This window comes from Malaclemys terrapin, chromosome 8, assembly GCF_027887155.1.
Source record: "Malaclemys terrapin pileata isolate rMalTer1 chromosome 8, rMalTer1.hap1, whole genome shotgun sequence".
Classification (NCBI taxonomy): Eukaryota; Metazoa; Chordata; order Testudines; family Emydidae; genus Malaclemys; species Malaclemys terrapin.
The window spans coordinates 71,894,508-71,907,404 of NC_071512.1; the positions used below are offsets into that span (position 1 = coordinate 71,894,508).

The 12,897-nt window shown below is 37.7% G+C and overlaps 1 protein-coding gene across 3 annotated transcripts in view; it reads left to right on the forward strand.

Annotated features, from left to right (window-relative positions):
• The window catches only part of OLFM3 (olfactomedin 3), a 123,941-nt gene that overhangs the window by 82,042 nt on the left and 29,002 nt on the right, over positions 1–12,897 (forward strand). For 2 of the 3 annotated variants that reach the window (XM_054036488.1, XM_054036490.1), the window contains exons 1-2: positions 6,531–6,659; positions 12,681–12,827. In XM_054036488.1, the coding sequence (XP_053892463.1) occupies positions 6,531–6,659; positions 12,681–12,827 (276 nt within the window). Of the gene's footprint in view, positions 1–6,530; positions 6,660–12,680; positions 12,828–12,897 lie in introns of those variants that run through there. The other variant, XM_054036489.1, reaches the window with a different exon arrangement.

A 12,897-nucleotide genomic window follows, 5' to 3' on the forward strand; every position in this document is an offset into this window, starting at 1 on the left:
TTGAATAGCATGTGGAACATTAGTCACCACACCTCAATCAAGATCCGCACAAATAAAAAAGTTCCAGAAAAGGGCAACAAAAGTGATGGGATGATTGGCAAGAGGAAAGATTTTAAAAGATTAGGACTATATGTTTTAGAAAGGAGAGAAATATGATGTATCACATTAATAATATGTAGAGAGTAGAGATACTAAATCAGGTGCTTATATTTACTCCTTCTCATAACACAGAAACAGAGGGAAACCCATTAAAATGAAAAGTTAACATTTAAAAATTGATAAATGTAAATGCTTCTTTCCAGAACTCATAACTGATCTGTAGAACTCACTACCACATTACAGTACATTACTGAGTTAAAGCGCTTACGGGGATGCCAAAAATGATTAGATTCCTTTTCAGGGGGGAAAGGGGAAAAAACATGCATGTTTAGTAGACAGGAAATGAGGTTTTTCTTTAAAAAAAAAAAGCTCAGTTTTCTTTCCAGTCTAGTCTAGAAATAATGGTAGTACTACTGCAGATGTTCTCTAAGTTTTAATGACATTCAGTTTTCATTGGATAGCAATAACACAAAGAACATTACTGTGCGTGTGTGTGTGTGTGTCTCTCTCTATTTCCACACACACCATAGGGGCCTAATTCTGGCCTGACTTACGCTCTGCATATCTTGGATAATTATCTAATTTGAATGTGTATCTCATGGTATGTCTGACATTCAGTGTTGGATGGTTTGAGCAATGTGGAATGCCCTGATTTATTTCCTGATGGGACAGATATTTTGGAAGCAGATTTTTTCCCGGAAATCTTAAGGGTTTATTGGAGGTTTTCTTGTTGAATAATATGTTGCTCCTGTTATTGTAAAATTATACATTTTTCCCTCTAAAAAGCCTGGCTTGGATTTAAGTTTACGACTGAAACAGACTCTGATCTATAACTGTATTGGAAGTTGATTTGATTACATTTCCCTTTTACCCTTCCTGCTGATGTTACACAACTGCTTTGATGGATTCAAAACATGACACCTTGGCACTGTTGTGCAATTTGGCCTAATCCTGAAGACCATGCTCAGCCCAGTTACCTGGGATATGTGATAGGAAGACAAAAAGCAGAAGACAATTCTTCTCCCAAACATGCAGTGTCACTCCCAGAAGCTCCAGCACCCCAACGCTTGAAGCAGCAATGCCATTTATACACTCCTAGTAACAATGGATCTCTGCCCAGGCCCCACTTCCACCTGCCCTCTAGAGCATTGAGTTCTGCACTATATGCTAGGTGTGCGTGGTTATGTGATGACCATGGCTGATACACGGGGCATAATTCAGCAACCTCCAGAGCAAAAAGTACAAGTTCCTACAGCTTGAGCTAAAGAAACCTGTAACACACACTCTCCAGTAATTTACATGCACATTTCATTTGGCTCTGAATCAGAACTTCTAGTTGCACTCTAAACATTTTTGTAAGCTGATGATACAGCCTTTTCACACTATTGTCTTGGCATCTGGAGCAGCCAAATTATCTCAAGAAATCTGCTGTCAGGTTTCTCTCTCTTTAGTACATCATAATGTGAGCTATGTGTGGGCCTCAGTAAAGGAAATGACTTTATATTGAAAGTGTATTTCTTAACTTAGTAAAGGACCAATTCACATTCTTCTGTTCTTTTTATGGATGTAATGTATTTTTTATTGTAAGGCTCCCCAAGATGTCCTTGGCATAATGTCCCAAATGGCTTAGGATTTTATTGTTTTATCCAACAGTATAACATGGCTCTTTTGTTTTAAGTCTGAATATCTGCATGATCATAAGTAGGCCTTTTGCATTGCAATGTGAGGTTCTGTTTGTGGGAAATTTCCACCTGCACCTCTGAGCAAAGTAGCAGACGCATTGACAGGTAAAAAATGGTGGATGAGGGTCAGTGCTCTTGCAGTTATTAAAACTCACTTTGTATACTGCAGCAATAGCTTTCAGATATTTATTTTGATTCAGCTACAAGCAAGATATATAAATGTTCTATATTTTTACACTTTGATATTTTTTCTCATTTTACTGCTGCCAGTTTTCTGCCTTCTCTCAAAGTGGAATTTTGATTAAGAATAAATCCTATGTCAGATGAGTAAGGAGTGAGTCGGTCCTTTCCAAATAACTTACTGTGACTTTTTAGAATAGTTCAGCTCAAGCAAATTTTCACAACTGAAATACATTTTCCTAATTCGGTTTCACACCACTCAGATATCCCCAGGAGATTCTCTTCAGAAATTGGATTAATTTGCCTAATGTAATTTAGTGTGTGCCACCTCTCAGTCTTTGGAAACCTGCCAAACAAGGAGCTTATATATTTTCAAAGGGGAATATTAAAACTAGGAAGGGGAAGGAGATGGCCATAGTAATAATAATAAGCACTGAAATATAGTTCTTCTCACCTTCAACAGACTTTACAAACATTAACTGATGGGTTCTCATGGCATCCATGATACAATATTAGCCCATTTTACAGACAGGAAAAGAGAGGTTACATGACAAAAAGAGAGTCAGTGGCAGAGCTGGGATCAGAGTTTACTGGCTCCCAATCCTAGCAAAAATATTTGCACTCCCAGAGATGCAAGGAGCATGCATTTGGGTTCTGAATTCAAAGTCAGTCTTCTCAGTCAGAGCAACTGGGGCTGGAAACATTGGTGCTTGCATGCTCAGCCCTGAGGAAAGGAGTGTCTTGGACCTATGTCTAGAGAGCTCCTGTGGTGGAGGGTGGGATGAATACTTACAGAAGATGGAGGACACTCTCAGCCCAAATCTGTTGAAAGGAAGATCACTGTAATAGGGGATCTATGAAAGAGGAAGGAAGAGTAAAGAGAATGGTGTCTTTGTGATCTTACAAGCCCTCTGGATAAATAAGTGTGCAGACGTCAGGCACCTACATTCATATGCCAAGTACAGGTAATTTTAAATACTTTATGAGCTCTATATGTCTTGGAGAAATATAGTAGTAGAAGAAGTGGTTCTGTGTAGTTTATTTGTTTGAGGTTGGGTTGGAAATGGAGGAAAAGTCCACATCAAGAAACGGCTCCAGGTAGAAAATTGTAGCGTTTACTGCTCTTTCCAGTTGTGGAGGGAGAAATTGTAGTTGGCTGATCATCTCTTTTTGTGTGAAGATAGGAGTATGCATCTCGTCCCACATTAGTGTGCAGTAGCATCAGCATGAGCAAAAGAAACAGCAGCTCTTTGGACATCAGCAGTGCAATATAAGGAATGGCAATAGGGCTAATATGTTAAGGCAGCACAACCATCCAGTTTGTGGGAAGCCAATCAAAGCTTGTATTACAGATGGTGAAAACTTCCTCTTCTTAGCAGAATGTGGCATAAACAGTATAATAAACCTTGAGTCCACTTGTTGACCATTCCTTTAGATATGGTAGTCGTATAAAAAGGACCACAAGTTCTTGAAAGATCCATTCCTTTACACATTCTTCTATAAATATAACTATAATAGACATATCAGTGTCAGGCCTTTGGCCTTGGTTATGACTCTCTGGCCTGGTCCCCACTAATCCCCCACTTCGGACTAAGGTACGCAAATTCAGCTACGTTAATAACGTAGCTGAATTCGAAGTACCTTAGTCCGAACTTACCGCGGGTCCAGACGTGGCAGGGAGGTTCCCCCGTCGATACCGCGTACTCCTCTCACCGAGCTGGAGTACCGGCGTCGACGGCGAGCACTTCCAGGCTCAATCCAGGATCGATTTATCGTGTCTAAACCAGACGCGATAAATCAATCCCAGAACATCGATTGCCTGCCGCCGGACCCTCCGGTAAGTGTAGACGTACCCTTTGGAACCAATCCACTGAAACCAATGGGACTTAAAGCTGCCTTAATTAGGGAGCTGAGGATCCCCACTCTCCCTACTGCAGGCTGGCATAAAGGTGGCATAGTCATAGGCACTGGAACTAAAGGTGCTGGGGGTGCTACCGAACCCATTGGCTTGAAGTGGTTTCCATAATATACAGCGTTTAACAGTTTGGTTCAATGGCTCTGAGCACCCCCACTGTAAACATTTTTCCATCACCCCTGGGTATAGAGGGCCTTTACAGCACACCCTTGCCCCCAGCTTTGATGCCAAAGGAGGCCTTCCAGAGGTATGTTAGAACCAGAGGGGTAATCCTGAGCCCTAGGGAAGCTTAAGTTAGAACAGCCTTGTGGTTACTCTGTGTGTATCCGGTGGCTGGCTCAATCTCCAGCTGCCCTCAAGATGCGGGAAGAAGTAGAGGTAACCTAGAGCCACCTTTGCCTCCTCCTTTACTTGACACATTTGAGCATCCAACCCATTAACATTAGTTTTAGTCTAAGGCAAAGCATTTGTGGAACAGAAACCATGTAGAACAAATCAATATACAATACAACTGACCCATTGGGGCTGATTCTGCACTCATAAATTCTGGGGCAAATTAGGTGAAGCTATTAGAGTTACACTAGTGTGGAACCAGTGTAACTAAGATCAAAATCAGGCTCATTTCATTTGAATAGTCAGAATAGGTATCTAAAAAATCATGAGAGCCAACAAAATTTTGTTAAGGGCAGACTAGTTCACATGGCAAAAGTCAAACACAACAGAGCAGAGAGGGTTATTTGTTAGGTAGCGCAAAAGACAGTTGTCCTTGGTTGTGCCCCCATCTCTGCCACTGATTTACTGTGTGACCCTGGACAAATCACTTACCTTCTTTATATCAGTTTCCCCCATTTGTAAAATAGTTACCTACCTCAGAGAGCATTGTGAATTATAATTAATGTTTGTACAGCAGTTTAAGATCCTTAGATAACAGACAGGTGAAATCCTGCCTCATTGAAGTTTATGGGAGTTTTGCCATTGACTTAAATGAGGCCAGGATTTTACCCACTCTATCTAATGTGTGTAAAATACTATGATCTTCCACCTAAAACCCATACATAAAGCCATAAGTGGTGTCATGTTTTTTGTAGTTATAATACTTGAAAAAGGGGGGCACCAAAAACTCTCCATACTTAGACCTTTTATTATCATGCCTAATAAACAATACAGGGTAAAATTGTCAACATTCAATATTTTATCATTTGTGTTGAAGTGTCTCATAAATAAGTAAACCTACAATCTGCCTCACATTTTAAACTATCTGTTAATTGTTGTTGATTTGCTAGACATGCATCTTTCAAAAGGATTTTTGCTTTAGGTGTTTCTTGCTTTACTAAAACCTCACAGATCTCTAAATGCACTCTTCAGAGAGTAACATGTTTTTCAATATTTTGAAATTTAACATTTTAGCTTAGTGTGCAATTCCATGAAAGTCGTTAATATTTAGATGCATGTATTTCTTGTATTTGCTGCTGAGCCTTTGTGCCACAAGGTCCCTCATAAGATTATATAGTAGCTCTCAATGTGTTTTTCCTATATATCTTGATTTTAAAAAGACAATGATTGATTTTCTGTACTTCTTGGTTAAGTAACAGGTTGATTGAAATCATTTTAAGAGCATTTGGGAGAGACAAGTCTAGCATGAATTTGGAACACAAGCTCTGAGAATTTCAAAAGCTTTTCTGGAGGTTTAGAAAGCTTAATTCCAGTGAATGCATTCATGAGCTCCCACTCTTCTATATAAATATGTATCTTTTCAATTGCTTTGAGGATTTTTTCATATCACCTGCCAAAATTGTTTAAGAAAAATATATTTCTGAGGAAGTAAATTTTGAAACAAACTCCAGCATTCACCTTAGGAACAAATACAATATTCCGTCTCCTATAAACTTTTCACCAAGTACTCTTTCAAGTAAATACTGTTAAGAAAACTTCCTCTACCTACCATCTTTAGAGATATCTTCAAAATGCACATACTATACACATAACAATTACCCATATTGCACAATTTGTGGTACAAGCTTTTGTTCTATTTCTATTTTATGACTTCCCTACAAATCAGTACAAGCTGCCACTGAATTTAGAAATCATTGTATCACATTAGACAACAGAAGACCCTGAAGCAGATTTAAGGAATCGGTAACTCCCTTACCCCTACTTGAACCATACATCATTTATTTTCTGTTCCTCTTCCCAAAAGTAGCATAGCTATCTGTTCTTCAGTCACTCTACTTCTGTACTGCTTGTGAACATGTAATAACAAGCTTTACAAACTGTGGAGTTATTGATATTGATAATTTAAGTCACTACTTCAAAATCAGTAAATAGCAATTTTAGGAAACAATTTCTGAGAACGACAGCCTTTGTGTTTTCCTGGCCTTTCTAATAATCCTTCCCACCATTAACCGAGATGAATGTAGATACAAAGTACTATATGGCTTAGTGGTCAGTATAAGACAGTCTGTTGAAGTATCTGTTGGTAAGAGTAGAAGAACAGAAGCTGGGGGAGGCTGTGTGTGTTTTTAATGGATGATTAAATCTAGGGAGGTTGATCTCCTTTCATGCTGTGGATGTTGAGTGCTGCAGTCACGCCTCTCACTGCCAGCCGGCACTAGGATGATAATCAGTCACTATGAAAACTCATTAGCTCCACAGCAATGAGTCCTCCACTGCTCAAGCTTGGTGCTGTTCTTAGTACCATGGCAATGATCTCTAACTGGATGTCCCAAACTCTTCCATCTCTGGTAGGACTAAATACCACCAGACTATCCACTTCAGATACTCTAGTAAGTAGCTCTGATGTGTTGTAAGCCATCTTCATGCTGAACTGATATTTTAAGGGACCACAAGGCTACGGGTTAAGTTGCCTCTTTGTAAATCTCTTTTAAAGCTATTAATCTTTATGCTGTAACTTACTGCATGCTTCTGTCTGGACACGTCAAACTGCACAGCATTTGTGTGGATGCTACAGACTTACTATACAAGGGAAACTTTTTGAAAAATAGCCTCATTAAGTATTTAAGAACAAATGGCTTCATTTTTTGAGTATGAAATGTTTAAAATATGCTAATGTTTCTTTAGCATAGATTTGTTTCCATATTTATTGTTCCAGAAAATGTATACTGTTGTATTAGAATAACTGAAAAGAAACCTACAGTCTATCTTACTCTAGCATTGCCACAGAGTTTCTTTTCTTAATTTGCAGAGCAGTCAAGCAAAGGAATGTCTTTTAACAAGAAACGAAAATAGGTACTTTTCAGTTTGGCCACAGGACTTTTATGCAGGCTGATTAGGAAATAATGGAGATGATGAATTATTAGTTAGATTAGTTAAAATCTTCCAGTACTTGTATCTGATGTTCAGATGTCAGTAAATTTTAACACAACATACCGCAGTCTCTGTTTATGTAGAACTAAAGAAAAAAAGTGTTATTAACTCTTTCTCTGAACTTCTATGTGTAATCTAAAAATTAGATTCATATTTCAATCGGACAGGTGAACTCAAGGACCTTTACAGTAGCATTTGTAGAAGAGCAAATGGAGTTGGAACAAAATGTATTCTACCAAATATTTGAGAAAGCCTATCTGTGTAATTTCAGTGTAAATGAAATCAGAGGAGAACAGCTTACTATTCTCAGGACTGAATTTCAGTTGTAGCTAAAAGTGATTAATTAACTGATTGATATTTAATTATCTGATTGTATGTGGATAGGAAAAAAATATTGCATACAAAGTTTTTAATATTGTTACTTTTTAATTCATTGTATTGTTATCCTAAAGAAATGAGTTTTTATTTTAGTACAACACCATGTTAAGGGGGAATGGGGAAATCCTGAATTTTTCTTAAAATATAACTAATTTTCACACTGAACTATATGGGGCATGTCTCTAAATCCTACTGACACCCACAAGTCAGATGGGTCCCTTAATCCAAATACACATTTGTGCTTGACTAGCTGGGACGGACACACACACACACATATATATATATAATTATATATATAATTTGCAGATAGATCCTGAACTAGTGTAAATTGACATATTCCTTGACTTCAAGTAAAGATCTGCTCATTTAAACCCACTGAGGCTCTGGATCATAGCATGTAGGCTTTGTTATTACGCTGCTTGCTCTCATTAAGATGGAGCAACCATACTTGTTTCATGCCTTAGTGAACTGTGAGGTAATAGAAGTGTCAGTGAAGCTGGCACACGGATAAAAGCCTTATATCCAAAGCAGAACAGCCTTGTAACATTCGTATGGTGGGAAATGATCATATTCTGTAGAGTATCATAGTCAAGAGAATTTCTTCTGCTTTATCCATCTTGTTATAGAGTCTTCTTATTTCTATGGCATGCAATTTCTAAAATGCAGCATTCTGAGATAAGGCCCTATATGCTGTGAATTGAGTACTAATCCTTGACACCTGGGCATATATTGCCAACATATCCTCAGAAATCCACCAACATACATTCATGAGCAATCTGCAGTTCAAATTGAATCTTGCTATGTATAAAACTTTCTAAATATGTTTCCCCAGGCCACACAAAATTTGAAAAATTGTACATTTTGTACCAGAGAGAAAGGAAAAAAACTCCTCATCTCCTTTATATTTAACTACTTCTTTTCACATAAGCTGAAAAAGGGGGAAAGATAGGACCAAATTTTCTGCCAGAATAACTGTTGAAGTCAGTGGAGTTATACCAGAAGAAAATTTGGCTGATAGTGTTTATACACAACTAGTCATAGGAATTATATGTATTGTTATGAAATGCATTTGCCCAGACAGTGATGACAATGAACACAACTATAATATTCTTATTGAAATATCTGGTAGTGTAAGAAAAAGAAACCTTTTGGAGCTGAGTACTGGAATTCTATAGCACAGCTGCCTTTATTCTAAGATAACATGAAATATTAGCTTTTGCAGGGGCTCCTTTCTCTTTCTATAAGATTGTTAAGAACTAACATGAATATTTTTGTTTCTCCTCTTTTGGAACTTGGTTATTTCTTTTCTTGTCCACTTACTAAGACCTGTCAGCAGTAAGCCTACATTTGGGGTTTGGATTCAGCAGCTTTCATAAGATTTTGATGCCTTCTAGCTCCTTCCCTGGGAAGCAGAGAAACTTCTGCTTGAGGGTGGGATTAAATGGGAAAGACCAAAAAAATAATAAAATAAAAGTGCAGGTGTGTGTAAAAATCACACTCACAGTCACACACATAGATAGATAGATAATCTCCATCCATACCCTCTCAGGACAGCAACTTCTTTCCTACTGAATGAAAACAGAATACAGTAAAGCAATGGAACCTAAATTTAGAGTAATATATCATCATTCATTTAAGCATAGATAATCAATCACAATGCACTTCTAGTATGTGCCTGAGGGTTTCTCATTGTGATAAGTTGTGACGATGCGGGGTTCGGGCGGGACCCAACTGAGAGCGCCAGTTCAGGACAAATTGCTAAAAATAGGGCAGTCACAGCCCAAGGCTGGGGTTTTTCCACCTCTAAGGCAAACCAAACCAGCCAGACTACGAGGACTTCGGTCTCACCCCACTGGCTAACCACAAGTCTCACAAGCAATTCCCTTAGACACTCCAGTTTCCCAGTATCACCACCAGTGCCACTAGTTATGGGGACGAATGGTTATGAAAACCAATACCTCAGGAAAAGAAAAAAGGTTCTCCTGATCCCATAGGACCAAGCCCCAGATTCAGGTCAATATACAAATCAGATCTTACCCACAAATCACGCTGTTGCCAATCCTTTAGAATCTAAAATCTAAAGGTTTATTCATAAAAGGAAAAAGATATAGATGAGAGTTAGAATTGGTTAAATGGAATCAATTACATACAGTAATGACAAGTTCTTGGTTCAGGCTTGTAGCAGTGATAGAATGAACTGCAGGTTCAAATCAAATCTCTGGAACATCCCCAGCTGGGATGGGTCATCAGTCCTTTGTTCAGAGCTTCAGTTGTAGCAAAGTCCCTCCAGAGGTAAGAAGCAGGATTGAAGACAAAATGGAGATGAGGCATCAGCCTTATATAGTCTTTTCCAGGTATAAGAACACCTCTTTGTTCTTACTGTAGAAAATTACAGCAAAATGGAGTCTGGAGTCACATGGGCCAGTTCCTGCATACTTTGCTGAGTCTCAAGGCATATTTGCCTTCTCTCAATGGGTCCATTGTATAGCTGATGGTCCTTAATGGGCCATCAAGCAGGCTAGGCAGAGCTAACACCAGCTTGTCTGGGATGTCACCCAGAAGCATAGCATAAATTTGCAATACAGACAGTATAGAGCCAATAGTCATAACTTCAACTACAAAACTAATACACACATATAGACAGCATAATCATAACCAGTAAACCATAACCTTGTCTTAGACACCCCATTTGACCCCTTTATACAAGATTTGGGTGCCACTACAGGACCTTGGTTGCAACAATGATCTATATGGTCCCAGATTATATCAATAATGTCACATAAGTATACATCACAAGCGTAGAACAGCTCATTTAAAAAAAATAGAATGGCAAATGATTTTATGATTGTACAAGTGTCTCTTCATCTAACACCACATTGTAAGAAAATTTGTGCTTGGGTAAACATGTTTTTTGTCAGGAAATGAGACTGAAATGTGTGGTTTCAACACAACATATAAAGGACTGTTTGGACAATACCACCTGGATTACATCCTTTTTACTATAGACTGGGCCTGATTCTGGTGTCTCATCCATTTTACAATGGTGAAACTTTATTAACATGAATGGAGTAACTCCTGAGTTATACCAGTATCAGCTCACAATAAAGCCCAAAGATTGCAGTGTATCTGTACATTAGGAGTAAGTATTCCTGTGCCTCAGAAGGGATAGGAGCTAACATTGGATTCTGCAGATATTCCTAAACTTTGACATAAACTTATGGTTTCAGTACTGTTATATGACATCAGTATCTGGGTATGAAGACTATGGAAAATCATAGAAGCCACCAACCTAAAATTAGCTAACATTGTAAGGGTTAACTGCTTTGACAAGCCTGAATTGTTCAAGCTTACAATATTACTTGCTATTCAAAACCAATTTAAATTGTCCCTGCAGCTGTAATTTTGTTTAGATTTTATTGTTCACCATCTCTGTTAAACTAGATTCCTTGTGCCCTAAAAAAATAAAGGTTAGAAGAACATCATAAAACTGACATGATTTAGCAATGAACCTTAGATAAGTCTTTCTAGCAAACCCTAAAGCAAGTTCAACTGTCCTCCATTTACAATCTCTTTAAATTACAGGCTTTTATTTTCCTAGCAAAACAGGGGAATATTACAGTTTTGATCTTTCAATTAACTCTACAGAAGGAGAGGTCACTGCTTTCTTCAGTGACCCCAGCAGAAATCCCTTGGAAGAAAAGAGGTGGTTCTCTTTTCTTGCATTAAGATGAAATGCAGAGAAGAATCACCAAGGGAATACTCTTTCACCTTTTATTCTAAACTCATTCTAGAGAGATATTGTATCTGCCCTATAGTGATGAACTATGCAATAGCTGACTTTACTTAGTCCAGTAAGCATCAATATTAATGCTTGCCAGTTTTAATAATTACTGTTTGCATTGATGTTAACTACGTTTTTATAATATAACTGGTGACTCACATACACTGTGCCAAAATGAAATTATTCTGGTGGCAGCCATTAGCATCTGAGCTTTGAAATCAAGTAGCCAATACTGTATTTGTTAGATATAAAAAGAAGAAAGCATAATTTTATCTTGACTAGTGATCTCTAAATCCAATACTCAAGAACATTACTTCTATTAACAGATTTAATTATATCATCTGAAATTCCTCCATCGTCAAGTTTTTTTATTTCCTTCCTTCATCTTGATTTCTGTAATTTCTATACATCTTATTAAATGCATGTCAACCAACTCTTTCAATCTATCATATAATATTTAGGGAAATAGGCAGATAGAGCTTTGGGATGTTGATCACCACTGCAAAAAAAAAAAAAAAAAAACATAAAAGACTAGAAGAATTTTTCAGTGTTACCATGACTGCTGAAAGCAGAATGTGCTAGGAATTTCCAGCATACATTACAGTGTTAATGACTAACTTTGTTCCCTCTCATCTAAACTAAACAGATTCTTTGCTGTACTTCCCCAAGGCTTCTCTATTGCTGTTGGTGTTTATAGCTATGTAACTGCAAGGCTGTCTTTGGTGTACTACACCTTTAAAAGTAAAGTGGGCCCCCTCTAACTTGTTTTTAGGCCTGAGAGTTGGTCAGCATGAATACTGTTACTGTGCTTTCTCATGGGGACTTTATATTTGTTCCTTTCTATCTTGTTGTTTCCCTTAATCTAAAGTAAAAGTCATCCAGTAAGAAAGGACAAAATTTTTGTTTGTTTGTGGAAACTATAACACCTATCCACAAGGAATGAAATCAATGCACTTTTGTTGAATCATAAGTACAAAACTGTTCTCATCCAGACTGAATATGATGACTGCAATTAAGCAGGGCTGTGAAACATTTCTAAATAACTATTAACAAGGAGTCAGGTATAATGGAAAACTTTGGAAAAATGCAAAATTACCAATCATCCATTAAGGGGATAATAAAAGATAACTAAAAGGAACATCATTGTGAACACATATGGTATGTAACTGAGCAAGCATATTTTCTTAGGTTTCATTCCTTTGTGTGTGTATCTATATAGAGATAGATATTTTGTTTTAAAGAATTTGAAAAACCCAAAAGTCATTCATGAATATCAGCTATTTCACTCTCTTTGCCTTTGCTTATTGTTTTATTACTATAGACTCAAATTAGCCCCAAAGAAGGATGGCAAGTGTATAGTTCAGCCCAAGACCCAGATGGCCGATGCATTTGTACTGTAGTTGCACCAGAACAAAATTTATGTTCCAGAGATGCCAAAAGTAGGCAACTTAGACAACTGCTAGAGAAGGTAAGTCTCCCAAATGTATTCCTTCTTTTTGTCTACTAAGACTTCCTTAGTAATCTGCTCCTTTCCCTCT